The 24,657-nt window shown below is 46.4% G+C and overlaps 1 protein-coding gene across 1 annotated transcript in view; it reads left to right on the top strand.

Moving 5' to 3' along the window:
* Window positions 1–24,657, top strand: part of GALNT17 (polypeptide N-acetylgalactosaminyltransferase 17) — a 197,057-nt gene that overhangs the window by 10,411 nt on the left and 161,989 nt on the right. Inside the window, exons 3-4 of the mRNA XM_089896587.1 lie at window positions 18,399–18,573; window positions 23,002–23,199. Coding sequence (XP_089752713.1) covers window positions 18,399–18,573; window positions 23,002–23,199 — 373 coding nt within the window. The remainder of the gene's footprint in view (window positions 1–18,398; window positions 18,574–23,001; window positions 23,200–24,657) is intronic.

Raw genomic sequence — 24,657 nt, forward strand, 5'->3', positions numbered from 1 at the left:
ACACTAATATGTATAAAATAGATAATTAGTAAGAACCTGCTGTATAAAAAAATAAATTAAAAAAAAAGAAAAAAGGTTTTTAAAGAACTTACAAAAAAAAAAAAAAGACTGGCTTGGGGAAAGTGTGAATAAAGCCAGGTAACTCTGGATCTGGGTACACAGGCAAGTCAGGGATTTTCCCTTTTAGTTTTTGTTTTTTCAAGTCATTTGTTTCATTCAGCTTGAATATTGACATTGGCCTAAATTAATCCCAAGTAAGAGGCAATTCTTTGTTCCTTTGTGCATTATTACACTGAAATCAGTCAGGCAAAATCACTGCTCACCACATGCAGTGGGCACTTTCCTTCTCCAATCCGGCCACATCTGACATTGCTGGCAGCTTCCTTCTTGGCATCTTTCTCCTCTGGAGGCCAGGGCACCACTGTCTTCTGATTGTCCTTCAGTCGTCCTTTTCCTCGGCTTTGTGCTTCAGTTGGGGTCACTCATGGTTCTCACCATCAGGATACACTGGGCAACCTCCTCCACTGTGCACATTCTGGTGACCTCCAAAGCCATCCCCCAAGCTCCACACCTGTGTGTCTTCTGTCTCCTAGGTGGCTACCCAGCGTCCCTCTGAGACCATAAACTCAGTCAGTCCAGTGACTAACTTACCGTTCTCCTTTCATATCCTCTTCAAATAGTGATGATTTTATTTCTTGCTTTCCAATCTGGATACCTTTTTTTTTTCTTGCTTAGTTTTCCTGACTCCTTTATTTGATTTAAATTTTTTTTCTTTTTTAAAATAGAAGTATAGTCGATTTGCAAGATTGTGTTAATTTCTTCTGTACAGCAAAGTGATTCAGTTGTACATATATATACATTTTTAAAATATTCTTTTCCATTATGGTTTATCATAGGATACTGAATGTAGTTCTCTGTGCTGTACAGTAGGACCTTGTTGTTTATCCATTCTCTATACAACAGCTTCCATCTGCTAACCCCAACCTCCCACTCCATCCTTCCCCTAGCCCCTCCCCGTTGGCAACCACAAGTCTGTTCTCTATGTCCGTGAGTCAGTTTCTGTTTCATAAATAGATTCATTTGTCTGACTCCTTTATTTTAAAAAAAAACAAGCACTTACTAATAAATACTCATTATCCTACCATGTCAAGAACAAGAAATTGACCTTTGTGCTTTCCTAAGAGTTACAAAAGCCTCTTCTGGGGGAGACAGCTAGGTCATCAATGACCCCAGGGAAATACAGGGCTTACCGCAGTGGGGGCACCTGGCAGGGCTATCGTGTGAACCAGGTACTGGGTATAAGGCAAAAATCTCGACAGATGGAATGACGTGTCCTCTATTTTCTGGTTCTGACCTCATCAAGGCGTACTGCCTATGTTCAGGAGGAGGTCAGAGCATAAGGATGAAATGAATGACCTCAGCTGGTCCAAGCCGCAGGCAGTCTCTGGTCAGAACATCTAATTATAGGGGACCAGACTTATTCGGATGATCTACCCTCAGCTTTAAGTGTGGTCAGGTTGCAGGAGAGATAGTAATGATAACCCTCAACGCGTCTGCCTCAAGCCACACTGCTCCTATGTGGATGGTTGGCCATGGTGGATCTATCTCCCTTCCCCATCCTCCTGGAGATCTCCTTTGCCCCCCCCCCCATGTTGGACCCCATGCCTCTCTCTTTCTTGGTTTACATACTGATTTTGGTGAAACTCAACATCTAGAAGTTTCTTGAGAAATATTACAAGGAAGATAAAATCTTTTGAGATTATCCATGTCTGAAGAAACCTTTTTCCTAAATCTTCTGTGTGAATGATGGCCTGATTGAGTTAGACATCACCTTCTTTCAGAATATTGATGGGTTTGCTCCATTATCTTCTGCCTTTCAGTGTGTTTTAGAAGAAACAAGAGTCCTGATTCCTGATTTTTTCCGTGTTTCTTTCCTTTCTGGAAGCTTGAATCTTCATTTTGTTTGCAGAGTTTGGAAATTCACAATGATGAGCCTTGGTGTAGGTCATCCAGTGGCTTCAATCTGGAATCTAATGTCAGTTTTCAGAAAATTTCTTGGAATATTTAATTGATAATGCCTCCCCATTTTTTCTCAGTTATCTCTTTCAGCATCTCCCACTGTATTCCATTATTAAACCTCCTAAACTGAACCCCCAATTTTCTTATCTTTTCTCTGCTTCCTTACCTTTCCTTATCTTTTTGCTCTGATATATTTGCTTTCTTCAGTTTTATCTCCCTTCCATTCTATTCAGTTTTTTATATCTGCTATCATGATTCTGCTTCCAGGTCCTCATTTTTATTCTCTGAGAGTTCCTTTTTATAGCGTATTGTTTTTATTTAATGGAAGCAATATGTTTTCTGATCCCTTGGAGGATATTAATAATGTTTTGTTTTTCAGTTTTTTCCCTATGTGTTCTGTTTCCAGAAGGTGCTTTTTTTCTTTGTTATTTAGTTTCTATCTCCCACCTTGGAGGCTTTCTCTCCCCTCCCGCGAGCCTGTTGTCAGTTCATGATTACTTCTTAAGAGGTGATTAGGCAGCCGGGGGCTGGGGGAGGGAAAATGGGGAGTTAGTGTTTAATGGATACAGAGTTTCAGTTTGGGAAGATGAAAACGTTCTGGAGATGGATGGTGGTAACGTGCTTGCACAGCAATGTGATCGTACTTATTATCACTGAACTGTAAAGTAAAATGGCATATTTCACATTGTTATATATATGTACACACACACACACACACACACACACACACACACACACACACACTCTCTGAGTGCTTGGACTTCCAGGGTTTGACAGCAGAGGGGTCGGACACATCTGTCGATCTGTGAATCCGCTTTCCAGCCTCCCCAGCTTCATGGTTGATGTCTTGTCTTGTGTCTTCTCTGCCCTTGGAAGGTTATGGGTTTATTTTATTTTTTTTAATCCCTTTATTGTAGTTTTCAGTGACTTTTGTCCAATTCACGGGTCAAATTTATTATCTTATCCCAGAAGTTCCATACTCATTTTTAAGAACTTTTAATAGGAATTGATAACTTGTTCTCCAGATACGTGTACTGTCCCATGAAAAGTATACAAAACTATCTGTTTCTCTGTATCCTCACCAACACCAAGTCTTATTAATCTTTGTCATCTTTGCTGTTCTGATGAGTGAAAAATGGCATATCATTTTTAGATCTGCATTTTTTGAATATTAGTGATATTGAACAGTTTTTCATACATTTGACCATATTTCTTTTTTAGGGATTTGCCCATTAATAATGACACTCTTTTTTTTTCTATTGGAATATTTATCTTATTAATTTATAAGGACTTTGTATATATTTTTAAACTTTTTACATTCATTTCATAGATATTTCTCTCAATTTGAGCTTTCACTTTAATTTGTTTACAGTATTTTTAGACAAGCATAATTTTTACATTTTTATATAGTCAAATCCATCAGTCTTTTCCTTTAGTAACATCCTAAGAAAGTTATTCATGATCCCTAGAAGGTACAAATATTCATGCGTATTTTCTTATAGGTAAATATTTCTCTTCAAAATAAATTCCAACAGATTACATACTTTTGTATCAGGTGTGAGAAAATTTTAACCTAGAGACCCTTGTCTCAAAGTATGGTTATCTCAATGTATTTAATAATTCATCCTCACCACTTATTTGAAATATCCTGTTTTCGTATGCTAAAATATTTTACATTTGGAAACGTTGAGGCTGAATCACATGAGGACTGATTGGTTATGAAGGAGGGTAAAGAGGAGGGAGGGGTCAAAGAGGACTCCCAGGGTCCTGGCTCCGGTGACAGGACAGGTTGGTGCCATCCACTAAGATAAGGAGTACGGTAAGATAGGTTTGGGAGAGGGATTGAGTTCACCTTTTGGATATGTCAAGTCCAGATGCCCGTGGAATTTTACTGTGCCTTCTAAACTGAGGGGTAACTTTAGCCATCAAGTTGAAATAATATTAGAAGCTTCTTCGTTTCCACTGTTACAATCTTTAATACATAAGATTATATATATAATACATGTCTTGTCAATAGTTTTTAACTACTTTTGAAAAACTTTCTTCCTCTTTTCCTTAAGCAATAGTATGTGGAGGTCTTGGCCAAGTCACCTACCTTTTCTGAGCTTGAGTAAACTGGGGATGATAGTGGCTTTTATGCAGGGTTCAAATTACAAGCTTTCGAGGTAATACTTGTAAAGCATGTAGCACAGGTCCTGGCAGTGTAATAAAGGGCATAACTGTTGAGTGCACTTGTGGTGTTATTTGATTTGCCAGCTCCAGCTTATTCCTCAACATTCTACTTCTGTGTCACTCCTGCTGGGAAGCCCTCCTGGATTTCCCAGGTGTGGCTGCGTTGGGGGCCTCTGCTCCCAGGCATCAGTGTGTACTTTGGCACAACACTTGGCTCGCTGAATTGCCTCTGTGCACTTGCCCATCTTTAAACTATAAGACCCTTGAGAGCAAGAACCATAGTTCCTTCTGTGCTACGTTCCCAGTGCCTTGCACACCAAGTTATAGGGATCGCTGAATACGTTCCTTTAAACTGCATGTGTGCAAAGTGTTTCTTTCTACTTCCACTGGCATCATCTTGGGAGTTTTTGTATTTGGCATTGTTGTACGTATCTTGGCTTCAATACTCTAGTTGTTTTGATTTAGGTCCCCCAAACCACCTATCTCCAATCATCATGATTTGCGTCTGTCGGTGCTCTTGGTGGCTGTAGACCTTGTCACTAATATTTCCCCGTGGAGCAAGAACACCTCGTCAAGCTCTTCTCTTGGTTGGTGTGTTCAATGGTTGAAAGAAGGATGGCTCAAGTTAGAACTTCTTTCAGTGGAAGGTTCAACCCTCTGGGCTTTCAAAAGGGATTTTGGAGAAGGCATACTGACACTGTTTGCTTTTCTTCTTGGTTTATAATTGCAGAGATAGGAGAGGTCTTGTGTTTCAGGAAGATAACACTTTTCCTGTGTTGTCGAGGCTCTGAGTAAAGTAGCCAAGAGACACCTTGTTATCACACAGCTCCACGCTGGGCCAGGCTTCCTTACTGGAACAGCATCTGCCTGCCTCTCCCCCGCTTGTAAAGAGCCTTCCTGATTGGAAATAATACTTGTTTTTGTCCCCAACCAGATCACTGCAATGTGACGGCATTTGCTCTGTGGGTCTGTAACCACAATTAGGTTGTGCATTTACATTCCTCCCTGTGTATTTTAGGCCATGGGGAGGAGAGGAGAAGAAGGAGTGTGTATATTTTTACACAAGAGATAGTGTGAGAACCCCGGCTAAAGCTTTGTATGCTAACTGGCTTAAAAAAAGTGATGCCAACAAAAAACCTTGTTATTTTGAAATAATTCTAGATTCACAAGAAATTGCACAAGTGTACAAGGGGTCTTATGTGCCCTTCACTTAGTTCCCCCCACTGGTAACATCTTGCTAAACCCTAGTGCATTAATCACAACCTATAAATTGACTCTGGTGCAATCCACAAATTGTATGATCAGAACTTATTCTGATTTCACCAGTTTAACGTGTGTGTGTGTGTGTTTCTATACAATTTGATCACAGGTGAGATTCCCCACAGTTCAGATACAGAACTGCCCCATCACCGCAAAGCTCCCCCATGCTACCCCTTTATTACCACCCAACTCCCCATACCTCACCCCTAACACCCACTAGTCTGTTTCATCATCCCTATAATTTTGTTATTTCAAGAATATTCTGTAAATTGAACCATAACCTTTGTGATTGGCTTCTTCCTTCTGCACAGTGTTCCATGGTGTGGGTTTACCAAGTTTGTTTAACCCTCCACCTGTTTAAGGACATTTGGGTTGTTTCAGTTTGGGGTTTTTACACATAACGGTGCTATGAACATTGGTGTACAGATGTTGGTGTGAAAATAAATTTTCATTTCCTTGGGATAAATGCCCAAGAGCCCCATTACTTGAGTTATGGTAGACACATGTTCAAGCAAACTTCTTTGGTCATTTAGTCCATTTATGTGACACTGTGTCTTTAAAAATCTGATTGATTTTTTTATCTTCCAGCCCAGCCTCCAGTGGAGGAAAAGTTTCTGTGTTAGTCTTGGTGACCTTGACTATGATACTAAGGGGAATGGGTTGCATTCCTGCAGAATCAGGAGTAATCCAAAAACTGTGTTGAAAGTGTTGCCCTGGGATCAGATTTTGAGCTCCCATTAGGTAGCACCCAACAATATAAGGTCCTGGAGGGGCTGATACACCCCAGGGATGGGCATGAGGCTGACCCAAGGGAAAGTGAGACCCAGGCACTCAGACATTGCCAGGTTTCTCTGTCCCGGGTCTCCACGGTCTCTGAGCCCCTCTGTTCCCCTGTCGGCTTGGGAAGGCTGGCCACCTCCAGTTTTCCAGGCCATCTGGAGGGAAATATGGCTGCAAAGATAGCCCAAAGTTGACATTGTAATTACAGCTTCAGCCACTTTAGGGAGACAGGGCCACCTCTCCAGGGGAATCCCAGGGAAGGGAACTGGTGCTCTAGTTTGGGTCACATACCCTTCGTTGGACCTGTCAACTGTGGCCAGGAGGGCAGGGTCATGCATAGAACTACCACACACCAGTAACCATGGAGGAAGTCTTCAGAAATGGAGGGGGCAGGGTGGACAGGCAGACGATGGACCCCAAATGTTGTAACAACATCCATGAGATTCACACTTGGAGTTCCCACAAGTTGGGGGAATAAATGAGGCCTTTGAGAAGGATGTGGCACCTGAATTGGACCATGAGAGACAGTTAGAACTTGGACATGTGGATGGGAGGAAACAGCAGTGGGGGGAAGTAGACAAACCCGGATCTCAAGGCACAGATGCCTGGGGCATAGAGAGGGAGGTGTGCAATGGGATTTGACGTGGAAGAATTGACGGGTGGATTGGAGTTTCAGAGAGAGAGTCCCAGTCAGAGATGGAGGATCTTGCTGGGCCACAGGATTGAGGAGGGACAGCTTGACCACGTCCTGTGACAATGCTGAGCAGCCGCAGAGCAGGAGGGATAAAAAAAAGGCTCCTTGAACAGCCTGGCCCAGGCTGGAGATCAGAGAAGCTGACAGATGAGACAGAGGGAAAGGTGGATCAAGACCTAGAGTCTGTCATACAGAGTGAAGTAAGTCAGAAAGAGAAAGACAAATACCATATGCTAACACATATATATGGAATTTAAGAAAAAAAAATGTCATGAAGAACCTAGGGGTAAGACAGGAATAAAGACACAGACCTACTAGAGAATGGACTTGAGGATACGGGGAGGGGGAAGGGTGAGCCGTGACAAAGCGAGAGAGAGGCATGGACGTATATACACTACCAAACGTAAGGCAGATAGCTAGTGGGAAGCAGCCGCATAGCACAGGGAGATCAGCTCGGTGCTTTGTGACCACCTAGAGGGATGGGATAGGGAGGGTGGGAGGGAGACGCAAGAGGGAGGAGATGTGGGGATATATGTATATGCATAGCTGATGCACTTTGTTATAAAGCAGAAACTAACACACCATTGTAAAGCAATTATACTCCAATAAAGATGTAAAAAAAAAGAAAGGTAAAAATAAATAAAAATTTAAAAAAATAAAAGAAAAGAAAGCCCAGGGGTTGGTGGAAATATTGTCAGGAAGGCCAGCCGTGGCCATTTTCACTTTTGTTCCCCAAAAAGTGGTGTTGGAGCTTTAATGTTATTTTCTTCGAAAAGTGAGGTGGATCCTTGAGTTGGCATTGCCAAGAGTACCTTTAGGTCACTTTAGCTGTGAGCTCTGGGCTGCTTGCGGGGCAGAGGCTCTGTGGCCTCAGGCTGTGCTGTAGGATCTGGGAAGGACTGTGCCCGGCACCTGCACGCAATTTGGAACAAATCTTTTCCTTTCCTCTTACCCTTAGGGCAGGATGGCTGCCTTCTGAATCCTCAGGGCCAGGTCCTGCCTGGACGCTAGCTTTCTTGTCTTACATATCAGATGTCTGGTCTCAAGGGGGCCTGTGAGTGAATGACCCCTGTAGGATGTCAAGAAACCCCAGATTGGGCAGCACAAATGCAGAGGGGCCCTGACACTCCCTTTCCCCTCCCGGGCACGACTCCATGGTGCTAACTGAGCACGCATCTCCTGGAGTCTTGACCACGCCCTTTGACACTGGGAGATGGTCGTTGCTATCCATTTTAAAAAAGAAGTTCAAGTTCAGAGAGGGGAAGTGCTTTAATCCACGGCAGCGCAGCCAGAATTTGCAGGAGCCAGGGCTCCAACTCAGCCATCCTCGTCCCGGAACCAGGACTCTGGGGCCTCCTCCCTGGGAACTGTCACCTCCCTCTGTGCTTTTCCGCTTCCTTCCGGTTTAAGACTCCCTCCCCCGCAGCCCTCCTGTCCCCTTACCAGATTCATCTCATTGTTTCCCAAGACGTGTCCACTCTCCCTTCAGTATACAGCGACACACGCCATAAAAAATGAGTAATAATTTTAACATCTATCGAGTGCTTCTATGTTCCTGGCACTGAGCTAAGCGCTTTGCATGCATCCACTTATTTAATACCCCAAACAGCCCTCTCAGGTAGGGACCAGTATTATCCCTATTAACTGTTTACCCTGACATCGTGCAGCAGCTCACGATGAATGCTCCTGACCAGGTGTGTCACTGCCTCTCAGGTGCCCCCAGGCTCAGTGTAGGAGCACAATGATACACAAATGCACGTGGCCCCAAGGTACCCTCCCTCCCAGAGACCTTTCCGTTTTCATTCTTTTTCCACCTCAGAACATCCCTGCTCTGTGCACCCTGGGAGTACCTAATCAGTAGGACCTTTTGGAGTCTAAAGTCCAAATGAGTGCCCCGTGTGTGACCGTCAGGTGCGGTGATGGTTTGGGATCTGCAGAGCTGCTGTTCAGCCAGCACGTCCTGGCGTGGCCTTCCAGCTCGCATCTGTTCTGACCGGTCATTGCCTGTCTTTAGCTGTTATATATCTTGATCGTCTCCCCTGGGCTAGAAGAGACATGTTAGGTTCTGCAAACCTCTTGGACCCTAATAAAAGCTGCTATTTATAGAACATTTTCGTGCTACCTGACACCTTCACCTGCACCGTTTTTTGGTGAGCGCGCATAAGCATTTTTTTCTTTGCACAGGACCCATACTGCCTTTGACCTTGGAGAATTCAGGGCTCTGAATACAGAGGTCCCCAAAATACTGGAGAAGGGGAAACTGACCAGATGCTGTACTCTACTTATTCCATTCCTGGCTGCCAGCTGCACTTAAAGAAAACTCCAAGAAGTGACCAAGCGCCACGCTGTGACCCTGTTCTCTCCAGGGTTTCCTGTTTCCTGTGTGCCGTTTTGCTCCCCCCTGAGCCCCCTTAATGACGGTGACTTTGGTTATTTAAAGGAAGAGGATTGCCAGCTTCAGAGCGTTCAGAATCAATATTGCAGTAAATAAGAAACATAATGAAAGAAAAACACACTCCAGGCTGCAGACAAATTTTATCGCTTAAATTCACATGTTATTATTAGAATCAGCTCCAAGTACCGGACTTTCAACTGCCTTTTGATGGGGTGAGATAGGGGAACGCTCTTAATTTGGGGGAGCAATCTGGAGGCACCCCTAGAGGCATTGCGGTGTTTTCCTGTTGGTTTGGGCTCCTTGTATTTATGTTTTTTTAAAGATGAAATTTAAATGGAAGAAGCAGTGGAGAGGAATTTCTTAACAAAGGAGTTGAAAGCAGAGATGGCTTTCCTTTTCAAAGCCCCTCTCCTGAATGCACAACTCAGTGTGATATATTTAGTTTAACACCTCGGTATTTTGCACCTCACATCTTTTTTCTTGCTTCTTTTTGTCTTTCGCTTTCTTTTCTCCTTGCTTTGATCTCACTATGGAATCGCCTTTAAAATGCTTTCATACACAGCAAAAACATCCCTTTTTAATCTCTCCCATTCTTACCAAAATTTCTGGCTCTCGCCTCACCTCTTTTTCACTCCTGTAGTCAGAAAATGCATTATTTAAGTCCCCAAAGCTGAGCGATGCCCAGAGAATGAAACATACAGTATAGACGCCTTCTGGGTTATTTCGTCTTGGGTTTTTACACACTCGCCAGGTCCATGCAATGGAGCGGTGGGCGTGGCAGCGGAGGGGAGGGGCGTGGCTCTTACGTCACTGCTGTCCCTTCAGAGTTTAGTGGGGTTGTTTGGAGGAGTTTGAAGTTCAGCCGGTTCTCCTTGTTACCCCCTCCCTTGGAGCCTCTCAATTAGCCAGGGGGGGGCTTCTTCTCTGGAGGGGGCCAACCACTGTCAGTGGATGGCTGGCTGGAAAAGTGTGCCCAGAGCAGAAGCATGGGGGCTTCAGAGTTACAGAGAGAGCCAGTTCCTGGCCAAGCCTGAGTCAGGCCTCGACTTCCCACGTTCGAGGCTGGGTTCTGCACGAGCAGATGAACGACTTCAGTTTTCACGGCCTCGCATCCGCAGGAATCAGGCAGAATGACAAGGAGGGCAGGCGTGCCGCTTATGAACTGTGTGACTTTCAGCCGAGTGCTTACCCTCTCTGGGCCTCAGTTTCTTTCTCCATAAAATGGGGATCATAATACCCCTTACCTCACAGAGTGCTGATGAGGGTAGAAAGAGTTGCCAGAGGTAAAGCAGTTGCAACAGAATACCCTTAATTAGAATTCAGTAAATGTGAAAGCAAAACTCGAGGAATGTTACGGGTTTGCAAGAGAGATCATTCTCGAGTTAAATACGAGAGGGGAACTCATCTGAGTAGTATTTTGGAGCATTTCATGATGAGCTGACATTTTTAGTCAGCTTTGGCTAGCAATTAGGGGATATCAGTATTTTATTATAGATACAGACAAACATAGTATTTGAAATGTTCGAAAAGTAGTGATTGTCAGCCAAAAAGCAATTTTGCATTCAAGAAGCCCGCCTCACAGGGTGTACTCACCTAGAAGCTAAGGAAGCTCATGGTTGGGGCCCCTCACTTGTGTGGAGGCGGCAGTGGGTAGGGAGCCTAACAGTGGTTCACAGGCCTGTGGGTTTTTGTAAAATTTACAAAAGGGATTTTTTTTTTTGTTTTCTTAAAGGGGATCCTTCAGATTATATAAACTTCAGGTCCTTCAAAGTCCAGATTCGTTTCTGGGACTTAACTAACTCCATCTGACAGATAGAAACCCACATATTGCATGAGGTTTCTCCCCCTTCCCTTTTTAAATTAAAAAAACATTAATTAAAAAAATGCATTATTGATCTTTGGCCACTTTTATGCCTTTAGTTTTGGTTAGTTATTTCAGGCATAAAGGTATTCTCAGGCATGCCTGAAAATCCAGGTGTTCTAAATCTATTTTTTGTTTTCTTTCAGCGGCATCATGGCTGATTCACATATTAAAAAAAAAAAAGAAATCTCAAAAAAAAGGCACTGCAGAAATGTAGGGCATCATGCCTAACGGCTATGCTGAATCTGTGTTAAGGACCATGTTTTTCCCTCTGCTGACTTAAAGTCCCCAAGTATGGTGAGCTGGAAGTTTCCATCAGGGATGGGGAGAAAGGCTGGTGTCAGGGGGACACTGGGGGTGTGAACACAGACCCATGGGTTGGATCCTCCCCTCTGAGAGGCTAGAACCCCCTTTAATGAGTCTGGAGGGGCTTTGCAAATAAGCTTCCAGTGAACCAAATTATCAGAATGGGGATCAGAAAAGCTAATGGGCAGCAGAACAAGAATGAGACCTTCAGTAAGGCCTAGGGATTTAAATTCACCCTCAAAAAAAATACTTCAGCCCCCGCCCCTTCAAAATCGACCAGGGCTTACAGATACAAAAGGCCACATCTTGTATGATTCTATTTGTATGAATTATCCAGAAGAGGCCAAGATGGAGAGCAGCTTAGTGGTCGCCAGGGGCTGCGGGGAGGGCAGGACATGGAGAGTGACTGTTTCATGGGTGTGAAGTTTCCTTTGGGGGTGATGAGAAGTTCTGAAACTAGATAGCAGTGAAGGTTGTACCACGTTGTGAATGCACTTTAACGCCATTGTACACTTGAAGATGGTCAAAAAGGTTAACTTTATGTGTATCTAACCACGGTAAAAACAATGAAAGAAAAATCAGGCAGTGCTTTTGAGAAGTTCTGGGTTTGTGGGAGAATCATCTGGAGTGCTGGTCAACCCCACCGAAGCCCACTAAATTAGAACTGCCTAGGGCAGCCCGGGAACCTGCGTCACCTGCCAGGTGATTTCCTAGGTAGAGCGGAATCTCACATTCTGAGGAACACTGGCTTTGAGGCAGGCGGGGTTTTTTTTTTTTGTTTTTAATTGGAACATGCCATATGTGCTGTTTTCTCATCCCAGCTGTCACAACCCATGCATTCCCAGCGAGCAGCATGCCCACACCTCAGCAGCTGCGGGCAGGGAGAAGCGTCGGCTCTAAGTGGCTGTGATGGTGATGGTGGCACGGATGGCAGCAGAAGCAGTGTTGGTAGAATCGTACCACTTGTCATTGTAATAGATTGTGGGAGTGAGGGCAGAAGCCAGGACCATCAGGGGCCCTTGTCAAGGGACTAATGGTGAGGTTGCTGTATTGGGGCAACCTCAAGGGCTTGAGGTCATCTCCAGGGGGTTCCATCTTACAGACAAGGCGGAACAAGAAGGCCCAGGCAGTGGGAAAAGCAGAGACAGGCGGTGGCCAACACTGGGATTCTGGAACGCCTGCTCAGTTCGGATGAGACCTATTCTGTGCACAGGGGTTAATTCATCACAGGTGGGGTTGGATAGGGGGTCAGCTCTAAGTCAGAGCTACTCCAAGTGCGTTCACCAGAGCAGCAGTGGCAGCCTCATGGAGCTCGTTGGAAATGCAAGTTCTTGGGCCACACCCCAGACCTACCGGTGATTTTCACGCAGGTTAAAGTTTGAGAAACACCATCTAAACTTAGACTGATTCTCTTGAGTCTCCATACCTTGAGGAGAATTACAACGTTCAGTGAGTCTCATCAGTAAGACTTGATAACTCGCGAGTTAAGAGGTACAGATGGGGCCCAGCCCCGGACGGTGTGGCCACTTCCAAGCCCACGTCTGTGTGGTACCCAGGTTCATGCACTAGTTTTGGGAGCAGGTGGAGACGCCTTCTATGTCCGCACTTTTTTCTGAGCAGGGTTTAGAGACAAGAGACTAGGCTGATGTTTTATTCTCTAATATCACTGCAGTTGTGGGATCTGGATATAATTCTGTAATAATGTTTTTTGCTTTAGTTCTCACTGTTTGTCACTTTCTTGCTGTCAACGTCTACTCCTTAAGCCTGGATGACAGGCGGTCCTTTTATTGTTAAGGAGCAGATATATCTCCCGTCTGGTCCCCTCCGATCCCGGGCAGTGGTTGCCTTTCCCCCTCTTGACCCTCAAGTGCTACTTACCAAAACCTTAAGAAACACAAGCATTCCCAAACGGCTCTAGACCAATTTAGTATTGGATTTCATAACATTGGTAGGTAAACATTTATTTTTGCAGAAGTGAGTTTTTATTTTCTTCTCTGAGTCTGCCGGTGAGAAAAATCGTATGTAAAATGTTTTTCTTAACTGTCATTATAATGTCCAGGAATGGTTTCATCTGTTAAGGATGATAAAGGATCTTAGGTGATGGGTGTGACATTTCTTACTGCTGTCAGGTTGAGAATTTGTTTCCTTCCACGGTGAGCCTGGAGGCCTTGTTTTTATTCAGTTAACTCGTGGGCTTTCTCACTTTAAAGCAACTTTGAAATCTCAACACCCCAATGCCCTCAGGCTGTCGCAACTCTGTTCCAGCAGGACCAGCCTTTCTGGAAATCTCTCCTGAGCTGTCCTACTCATCCACTTCTCCCTAAGCTAACCTTGTCCCCGAGGGGCCCAGCTGCGTCCAGAAGGGAATTCTTTTTTCTCACTGTTCCCATCAGGAAGCTACTGTTTGTCTAGATCAGCGGCCTGTTCTCAGCTCTCATTTTCTCTAACTCATTTGATTTCCCTGACATTGGATGTTGAATAACTCTTTGAGAACAGGGATTGTGTCATTTTCAACCACGTAGGCGCTCTATAAATATTTATGAAATGAATGCACAGATTCTTCTTCTGGAAACTCTACGCTTGATAGGATTCTGCCCCTGTGATGCTGTTTCTAGCCCATCTTGTCCTCTAGCTCTGCTTCCTGCCTCCTGAATGCACACATTTCCCAAAGTGGGGTTCTAAGTCTTCTTCTGGAACTCTCACTCCCTCCTGTGCCCTCGTCTCTCCCCACCGTGTCCCTGACACTCTGTGCCCTGTCTTCTCACTCTGGACCATTATCCTGGTTCAGCACTCAGCCCCCAAAGGTCTGCTAGCCGCTCAACCTGTCCCCAGGTGAACCCACCAACTCCTGCTTCTCTTCTTTTCCTCTTTTCTGATTAATGGCATTTTCCCGGTCTCCCAGACACTAGTGACTCTGTCGCCTCAGCAGATCCAGTTCCACGCCTGTGTTTTGCTCTGTGCTTGTGTATTCTGGAGTAGTGAGGGCACACGTCCAAACCTGCTGATTGACTCAGATACGACCTTCTCCTTGGACACCCCCAGCCAAAATCATTTCTCCCTTTGTGACCCTCCTCCCGACCCTCCATCACACTTTCCCTCTACGACCATTTTTCTTTGGCCCTTAGCTCCTCAATATTGGAATTTTTTGAACATGTCTCATCTCCTTGCCCAGATTGTAAGCATCTCAAGGGAGTGCTTGTGTCCGAATTGATTTTAAATCCAAGCCGGAGCACAACTCAATACATTATTGGGTCCAGAATCACATACAGGGATTGGGAAATGAAGCCTTCTCAGTATCTCTTGTCCTCCAGCCCTGCTAGTCGGATGCTGACATCTCCCTTCGTGTTCCCATGAAAGACCCCAGGGCGTCACTTCAATTGTGTCTGGAACAATGTGTCACTGAATCTTGAAAGATGGAGGCTGGTGACTACGGCTATAAAATGATGGTGCCTGGAGTTTAAAATGATATTGACTAGCTAGAAGGATGTGCTCTTGTTCATGGGGTATTATAAAATGGATCCATGTGAATAATATTAATAGACCAATTAGTATTAGAAATAAGATTTTGAATGCATGTCAAGGGCTTTATATATAAATCTTATTTATTCATAGCAACCATAGGCTAGTACCAAATGATGAGGCATTATCCTTTTATCCCTTTAAACTTTTCAAAGCACTTTAATATTCATATCCCACTGGCCTGGAGATGTTGAAGGGCAGTGGTAGCAAACCTCACTCTTTTTTGCCAAACTTGTAAATGCCTGTTTATCTCTCTCCTCTAAAGGCTCAGTCACAACCGCTGAACAAATGTGGAGAGCACTTGATACTTAGACATGGTGACCGGCATGGCTGGGAGCTGACATCCAGTTACAGGGCAGAGCACCTCAGGGTCCCAGGTCGCCTGGCAGCTGAAGGTCAACCATGCCTGCAGGTCCCTGTCGTGGCACCTGGCACTCAGCGCCCAGAATGTTCTCCCTGAACTTACAGAGATTCTTGAGATTCCTGCCATCCCAGGCCAACCCTAGAGGGTGAGCAGGATAGCAGGATTCCCACCGTATTATTCTGTGGGTCCATTGCCCAGTCCATTGCCTTCCATGGTGTGTCCCTCATCCCCTGCCCACCCACCCAGCACTCGAGGGGAGTAAATGAAAAACCAAGCAAGCATGGCCCGTCCAGCCTTCTTGCTAGCATTTTTGTTCCAAGAAACTTAATGAACAGACGGGAAAATGCAGCCAACATTCAGTCAGGAGATGGTCTCTAAAAGCTGAAAATTCTTTCGGTCACCCCAGTCCCATGTACCTGGCTGAGTGAAGAATTCAGCGGTCCCCACAGCCTGGCTTCTGCACCAGGCCCCTCACCGGCTCTGGGATGATGGCAAAGATGATAGCAAACCCGGCAAAAAGACAAACAATAGATAACTTACTGAGGGTGTAATGCTACCTGCCAAACATTCAAACTCAGTGGTTCTCAAAGTGTGGTTCCCCATACCCAGAGCATGGGTGCCCCAGCCTAGACCTTCTGAAAATGAACTCTGTGGGCGAGGGACCCAGCAATCCATTTCAGCCCCTCCAGTTGACGCTGTTGGTGGCCTCCAGTTTGAGAACCAGAGTTCTGGTTTACAGGCCTGTTTTTCCATCTTGGACATGGCTTCCTCAGGCTCCCTGGGCTGCTTTGCCCTAAACTTATATTGAGGGAAAGAGGGAAGTTAATTACTAATATCAGCTACTCCGTGTTGAGCATTTACACTGTGTTAGGGATAATTCTGAGCATTCTTGAACTTATTAACATCTGTAATCCTCACCACAACCCTGTGGTGTCCATACGATTGCTGTCAGCCCTCAGTATCCCTGGATGTGAAGCCTGCAGGTACAGACGATCAACTGTAAGGGACTTGAGCATCTGTGGATTCGGTATCCCTGGGGGTCCCGGAACCTGCAAATACTGAGGGATGACTGTATTATCATCCCCCTTCGGTAGATGAGGGAACTGAGGCACACATTGGCTAAATTGCTCAGGGTCACTCAGGTAGCACAGAGTTTTGAACCCAAGGCAGTCTGAGTCCAGTCTGAACACCCAAGCACCTTGTGCCTCCTTAGAGTTTCTGCCCCTTCTCCACCCAGGCTCTAGTTTTTTCTCCTTTCCAAACTAATTCCTCCCTGTATTAGTTTGCTAGGGCTGCTATAGCAAAGTACCACAGACTGGGTGACTTAAACAACAAAATTTATTTTCTCACTTTTCTGGAGGCTGGAAGTCCAAGATCGAGGTGTTGGCAGGGTTGGTTTTTCCTGAGGCCTCTGTTCTTGGTTTGCAGTCGGCCACCATCTCCCTGTGTCCTTGTATGGTCCTTGTCTGTGTGCGTGCCCCTGGGGGCTGTGCGTGTGTTCAGATCTCTTCTTCTTAAGGACAGTGCTCAGATTGGATTAAGACCTACCCTAAGGACCTCATTTTAACTTAATCATCTCTTTAAAGGCCCTATATCCAAATATGGTCACATTCTGAGTTACTGGGTATTAGGGCTTTAACAGATGAATTTGGGGGGGGTTACACAATTCAGCCCATAGCACTCCTGTTCCCCCACCATCCATGCCTTTGGCTGACAGGAACTACATCACGTCTCTGTACCCCTGGGGACTCTTTCACTCCCATCCATCTAAACCCCCCATTTTCTGTACTTGTTCCTGGGTCACAGGGCTGCATCATTCCCAGGGACAACAGCCATGTCCTAGAGAGGGCAGCCTCTACATGTGCTGCAAATCTATGGCTTTAATTTGTCAACATTGCTGTGTATAACTAGGAAGTGAGGGGTCTGCACAATGTCTGTAAATACAGCCTTGTGGGTTTTTCTAGAGCAAGGTCAGAGGTGACGATGTCTCCAAAAGTATCGTCTGTGGACCACTCACATCTGAGTCAGCTGGGCTGCTTCTGGACCCCTGAGGCTCTCCAAGGGCACATCCTTGGAGTGTGAATATCTCAGAATCCCCTCTCTGTCAGCCTTTCCCTGTCCATCCTTTGACACCTGCTGATTTTCCCCCATTTTTACTGAGATATAATTGACATACAGCACTGCCTAAGTTTAGGGAGTGCAGCATAATGATTGACTGACATATACTGTGAAGTGATTACCATAATCGGTTTAGTTAATATCCTCATCTCATATAGATATAAAAAAATTAAAAGTAATGTTTTCTTCCTTGTGATGAGACAGTGATTCTCAAGTACACAAAGGTATCCCTTTACGTCTGTGGAATTAGACACATGTGACCCATGTTTCAGCTCTTCTGTTCCTAGGTTGTGACCTTGGGACAGGTTAGTCTCCCTAAGACTGTTCTTAATTTGCAGTGTGGAATTCATCTAGTTACTTAACGGGATTAATCTAGCAACCACCTAGGGTGGCTGTAAGGATTAAATTAGATCATAAAGATCACGCACTTTGTACCACCTGCTGGTGGCAGGAGGGAGTGTTCAAGCCCTGATGGCCTTCCTTTCGCCATCACGGTAGCGTTTCTACTGCTGAGCAAGGATTTCTTTCACATCCTGTGACCAAAGCACAAACCCTGTTAATGTTGCATCTAGGGTGTGACTCTGGGTCTGGACCTCCCAGAACACATTCTGTGAGAACCAGCGTGTGTGCAGATGGAAAAACCCATATAAAGTTGATAAACAAGACCCAGGGGACAGTGGGGGCACAGGAATGCTGGCCAAGGAAGGAGGGAGGGTCAGAAAGAAATCCCAAAGGACATCAGTCAGAGATGTCTCCTGAATCACTGGGACCAAGTTGACTTTTCTACTAAAATGACTAACATGCAAAATTTTCTGCACTCTCTGGACTAACTGAAGATCTGTCGGCCTCACAGTGGGTTGGATGCACATTTGACACGTTTACGGACCTTCCTGTGTTTTGTCATTTGTAGAGGAGCTGAAGGCCCCTTTGGAGGAGTATGTCCACAAACGCTACCCTGGGCTGGTGAAGGTGGTGAGAAATCGAAAAAGAGAGGGCCTGATCCGAGCTCGCATCGAGGGTTGGAAGGTGGCCACCGGCCAGGTCACCGGCTTCTTTGATGCCCACGTGGAGTTCACCGCTGGCTGGTAGGTCACAAGCTGAAGCCTAGAAGTGCTCGGGATTTGCAGCATGGTCAGCAGGGCTGGAGTCTGGGAGGTGGGGCGCTGGCAAGAATGGAGAATCTTTTGCTACTTTGCTCGTTTCCATTTCTGGGGAGGATGGTTGACTGTTGAAAAAAAGAGATTCGGTTATAATTTTACCTACTCAGGCAAAGCTTCCTAGAATTTATGGGATCGTGACTTCCCCGGCAGTCCAGTGGTTAAGACGCCGTGCTTCCAATGCAAGGGGTGAGGGCATGATCCCTGGTTGGGGAACTAAGATCCCGCATGTCGTGTGGCCAAAAAAAAATAATAATAATAAATTCTGGGATCATCTTTAACAGCATTTGGAGGAAGGGAAGGGTTTCTCTCTGCCGATGTGGCCCCTCATATGTTTCTCCAGGTGAAAAGAATATGAGAGAAATCGATGGGTATACAGGGAGTAGATTTTGGATGTACGAGAGTGAAGCGTCAAAAATGCCCAAATCAGGGCTTCCCTGGTGGCGCAGTGGTTGAGAGTCTGCCTGCTGGTGCAGGGGACATGGGTTCGTGCCCCAGTCCGGGAAGATCCCACATGCCACGGAGCGGCTGGGCCCGTGAGCCATGGCCGCTGAGCCTGCGCGTCCGGAGCCTGTGCTCCGCAACGGGAGAGGCCACAACGGTGAGAGGCCCGCGTACCGCAAAAAAAAAAAAAAAAGCCCAAATCAGTCAATAAGCATGTTAAAATTAGGTTAGAGCTTTACAGTTATATGATTATTTCTAACTAACCAATGATAAATCAAGTCAGAGGTTAAACCCCTATGCCAGGATTGCTTAATTAGTAAGAAGCAGAGTCTTTGATTTCATTAATAATGTTTATTTACACTCAATGATACCATCTTGAATAAGTTCACGGTACCATATTTGAAGAGCCAATATCCCATCACTAATTACGCCTTAAAATGTCTATTCTTCATTTGAAACAAACTGTAGAATCCTTTTAATGGCCAGAGAAAAGGATGGTCATGCACATGACCACACAAAGGGTTGGAACGTGGGGTCACCGTTAACACTGGTCCTTTCACTTGCACACGGGCGTCTGTTGCCATCTCAGACCCCAGTTTTCTTCCTTGCTTTTTCTGCCACCATCAGACCCTGATACACACAGCTGTAGGTGTGCAGCCCTGACCTCCTCTGAGCCTCACCACTGTTTATCTCTCATAATCATTCTCAAAGTGTGGTCCCCAGACCAGCAGCATCAGCATCACCTGGGAACTTGTTAGAAATGCAGATTCTTGGGCTCCACCCAGACCTATGACATTAGAAGCTCTGGGGATGGGGCCCAGTAAGCTGCTTTAACCAGCAACCCCCTCACCAGGGGACTCTGCTGCTCCCTCAAGTTTGGGAACCCTTGAGCTAGAAGCCTTCTGAACAGAAGCCCTTGAATGTTCCGTTGGAGCCTCAGCCTTGCCCTGTCTCACCTTTTCCTCCATATCATTCCCTCCTCATTTCTTTCCTGTCAAAACGGGTGGTACCACCCATGTCCCCATCACTTGATTCTTCTCTCCCCATCGTGTTACTCATCCAAGCCACCTCCGGCTTTAGCTGGTTTTTCCTCTGTTTCTCATGTCTACCTTTTCCTCTCCGTTTTGACCTCCGCGTCCCCGGCTCAGACCTTCAATATCTTTCACTTAAACTAACTGACAGATATTTGCTGGATGATGAGACCATGTCCCAAAGACCGCTCTAGGCTGTGATTTAGGTGACTGCCTGATCGGGTTTGCCCAGCGCTGAGGGATTTCCCAAAATGCAAGACTTTCAGCAGTAAAATCAGAACGGTCTTGGGCAAAGAGGACAGTTGGTCACTCAGCTGGGGTTCAGAATCTGGTGAGATTTGGTATCCGCCCTCCAGGAGCCTATAGTCTAATTTTGACTGATGTCTGTGATCCAGTTTTTGCCCTTCCGACTCATTTTCCAGACCTCCAACAGAGGGGTGTGTGTCCTCATGGCAGATAGACAGTGTGCCTCAACTCTCACTAGGTCACACTGCAGTAGCGATCTCCGTCCTGTCCACGTGGCAGATCCGCTGCGGGTTGTCTGTCTGTGGCTCTGCTCCATACGGCCTCTGCGTCCCAGGACCCAAGGAGAACCCCTGCCTAGGATGTACCATTTTTGTAGCTCAGGGAAAAGGCTAACAGTTTCTGCTCAGATGTGACATGGCCACACCTTCTGTTGGCCAAAGTAGGTCACATGTCCAAGCTAAACATTAATTGGGGTTGAGGGAGAGCGTGCCCCTCAGCAGGGAAACACCGCAGGCCTCGGGGTCATCGGCGGGATGTCCCGAGGCAGGGGAGCAAATCGCTGGGAACAGTTGTACGCTCTGTCACAGACTGGGAGACTGAACTCCTCAGCTTCAGAAGCATGATTTGAACCAAGGTCTTCTGCCCGACACTCAGTAACTTCCCCCACACAGTGACGGCCGAGCTGAATGCTTCTACCTGCAGGGCACCAGACCAGCCTAGGGGAAGGGTGGCCCATCCCAGGAGGCTGCGGAGCTTAGGGGTTGGGCCTGAAGCCAGACCATCCGGGTTAGAAACCTGGTTCTACTTCCAGCTGGCTGTGTGGGCTGGGGTATAACCTCCGTGGGCCTCAGTTTCCTCATGTGTAAAATGGTGAGTGTAGTATTTGCCTCATATGATTGTTGCGAGATTTATATTAGTCAGCTTATACGGAAGGTTGGGAAGGGTGCCTGGCAAGTAGTAAGTGCTTGAGAAACATCTGCTATCACGAGCTTATAAGGGAGAAAAACGTGCGTTCAAAGATCAGCAAAGACAGCGTGTTATCAGGGTGACATGAATATGATGGAGAAGATGCTCTAAGAGTTGAGAGGATGGAGAGAGTCTTCTACTGGGGGAAATAAAGGCAGGCTTCCTGGAAGAGGTGGCACTTGATTAGAGAAGTTTGTGTGGGTGGCTAGATTTCCTGCCTGGGCACAAGGGCATTCCTGGAGGAGAACAACAAGAGTGAGGACTTGGAGGGGGCGGAGCTCTGAAGCACGCCTAGAAACCAGGGAAATTCAGTCCCATTGGGTTATCAGCCTCTAAAGTGTGTGCAAAAGTATCAGAGGCAGTAAATGGCCCCGGGTATATTTTATTGCTCATTTAAAATAGAAACACGAGATGTGCCAACAGGTAATTCAGTAGATGCAAATGAAAAGAGATGGAATGGAGGCCGAGCGTTCTCATTATTCTTCGAAATAATGCAGAGGAATGGGATTTTCATTTGATTCCTTTCCAAAGCCTGCGCCCTGTTCTAAGCAGGGAGATTAATGCCCTGGTTTATGAGAGCCATCTTTTCGTTCTCGAATATGGGAAATGATCCCTTCCTACATCTACGTCAGAGACGCACTCTGGCAGGGGTGCCTGACCATCTGCTTTCTCCTAAGCTGGCAGGGCTATACCTTAAACCCGGAGCCAGGTCCCTGCCTGTCGCCTGCTGTAGCCCTGAGCGGGCGGGCTAGCTGAGAGGCAGGATCCTGCCTGCCCTTGCATTCAGTTAGTTCCTGCCTGCCATCCCTAACCCATCCAATTAGATCCCTTTTAAGAAATCAATTAAATAATCAATTAAAACAACTGAAATAGGCACACGCACAAAGAAGCTAGTGAAAGGCTTATTGAAACCAGGCCATCAAGGGCAGAAGTGACCTATTTGGGGAAAAGGCAGTTCAGCTCCAGCAGAAAAAAAAAAACCAGAGGCATTGGCCAGTGCCTGAGGGGAAACTGAAAACACTGTACAAAACTGTGGGGAGATGCAAACCTTATCAGGAGGGCCTTGATAGGACGGCTCACACTTTTTTATTCTTCCTCGTATCTGCCTAAGCTTTGGCTTAGACACTGTTGGTATAAAAGACAGACCATACTTTCTGGGGCAGAAGCCCTCGTGTTCTGAGTCCCTGCTTCAGGCCTCTCATGCCAACGCAGGCAGCACTCTGGGAACCCCGCAGGGGTGAGGGCATGAGCTGCACGGCACAGGGCTCCTTTAAAGCCACCTGATCCAGGGCTTCCCTGGTGGCGCAGTGGTTGAGAGTCCGCCTGCTGATGCAGGGGACACGGGTTCGTGCCCCGGTCCGGGAGGATCCCACATGCCGCGGAGCGGCGTGGCCGCTGAGCCTGTGTGTCCAGAGCCTGTGCTCCGCAACGGGAGAGGCCACAACGGTGAGAGGCCCACATACCACCAAAAAAAAAAAAAAAAAAAAAAAAAAGCCCCCTGATCCAGCTGGAGCTGCCACTTGGGAGCCCAGTTTCCCTCTGAGTTCCAGCCTGCCCAGCCTTTAGCTACGACACTTCTATTCATTGTCTGTGGTCTTGGGGTCTGGGCCGGTGGAGGTGTGGGTGAGCCTCAGGTGAAAGATTTTATTTCTGCTTCTCTGTGTTTCAGGGCTGAGCCAGTTCTCTCGCGGATACAGGAGAACCGGAAGCGGGTGATCCTCCCGTCCATCGACAACATCAAACAGGACACCTTCGAGGTGCAGCGGTATGAGAACTCGGCCCACGGGTACAGCTGGGAGCTGTGGTGCATGTACATCAGCCCCCCGAAAGACTGGTGGGACGCCGGAGACCCTTCCCTTCCCATCAGGTCTGTGCCAAGCACGCGCTCCAGTGGCTTTTTTGTCCCCAGATCCCAGGGGAGAGAGGACCCCACCCACCCAGGGAGAGGGGGGAGGGAGGGAGGCTGGAAGGGACCACTTGAGGATGGAGCTGCAGTGAGGAAATAGCTGCTTTAGGAATTTGGGGTGTCTTTCCACTGAAGTTTTCTTGCTGAGAGAGGACGCTGCATTTTGCTTCTTTCGCTAAAAATTCTCCAGTGCAGCTTATCAAACAGCAGTCCTGAAGGATGGAAATTGATAGGACGGCTCACACTTTTTTTTTATTCTTCCTCGTATCTGTTGAACTGTGTTCAGGTGCTTTTAAGTGTTGAAGTTTGAAAGGTATGAATTCCTGGGACTTTTTCATACTTGGATGCTTCACGATCGCCGTGACGCAGGAGCACGTAGAAAAGGACAGTATTTCTATGGTAGCTGGGGTAACCCAGGGCCTTTGGGCAGCTCTGTACGATTTTTGCCCCAGACCCCACCCAGCATCCCCTGGAGGCAAGGAGATAGATCCCTCGTGTTGTACCAGTTGGGAAGCTCAAATATAAAGGATGGGGAATGAAGTAGGTGGATTTTGATGTCGTATTCGTTTCCTGTGGCCTCTGTGACAAATGACCACCAATTCAGGGGCTTAGAGCACAGAAATTTACTCTCTTACTTTCTAAAGGTACTGCAGTGATCTGAAGTGAGCCTTAGAGAGCTAAACGCGGGGTGTCTACAGGGCTGGGTCCTTCTGGAGGCTGGAGGGGAGAATCCATTTCCTTGCCTGTTCCAGCTTCGGGAGGCTGTTCTCATTCCTCCGCTCACGGCTACATCCCCTCCCTTTCTCCCCCTGCTTCCTTCATCATGTGGCTGCCTTCTTTCCTCGACGTTCCTGCCTCCCCTCACATAAGGGCCTTTGTGATGGCATTTGGGGTCCCCATGAATAACCCACGATAGTCTCCCTCTTCTCAAGATCCTTTACTTAATCATATCTGTGAAGTCCTTTTTTCCAGATAAGGTAACATTTGCCGTTTCCAGAGGTTAGGATGTGGGTTTTGGCGGGGGGGGATAGGGAATATTGTTCAGCCGACAACAAACGCTTTGATTTTCAGCGAAGATGATACCCCAGTTACAGTTCAATACTTTCTGTGAGTCCTACGTGAGGATCAAAACTGGCTTAGTATCTTCGTGGTTCCGCGTTAGAAGAGGTGGAAGGGGCCGTCTTACTTTGCCCTCGTTTTAGGACAGTGTTTGTTGGTATAAAGGGGGCAGTTGTAGAACAGGAGTGAGGACTTTTTGCAAGTACCCATAAAGTTCTTTCTCAGTTTATAAATTTTTAATCAACCAGAGGAGGATTTTGAGATGGACAGACCCCCCCCCTGTTGCATATTCTCTTATTTTCTGGCACAAATTGAAAGCTGACAGATTGCATTAGGGTAGAGCCACTCACGGGCAAATTT

Source organism: Delphinapterus leucas, chromosome 15 (genome assembly GCF_059928025.1).
Source record: "Delphinapterus leucas isolate spDelLeu-1000000601 "Yukka" chromosome 15, BTC_Dleu_Yukka2, whole genome shotgun sequence".
In the NCBI taxonomy this organism is placed as follows: domain Eukaryota; kingdom Metazoa; phylum Chordata; class Mammalia; order Artiodactyla; family Monodontidae; genus Delphinapterus; species Delphinapterus leucas.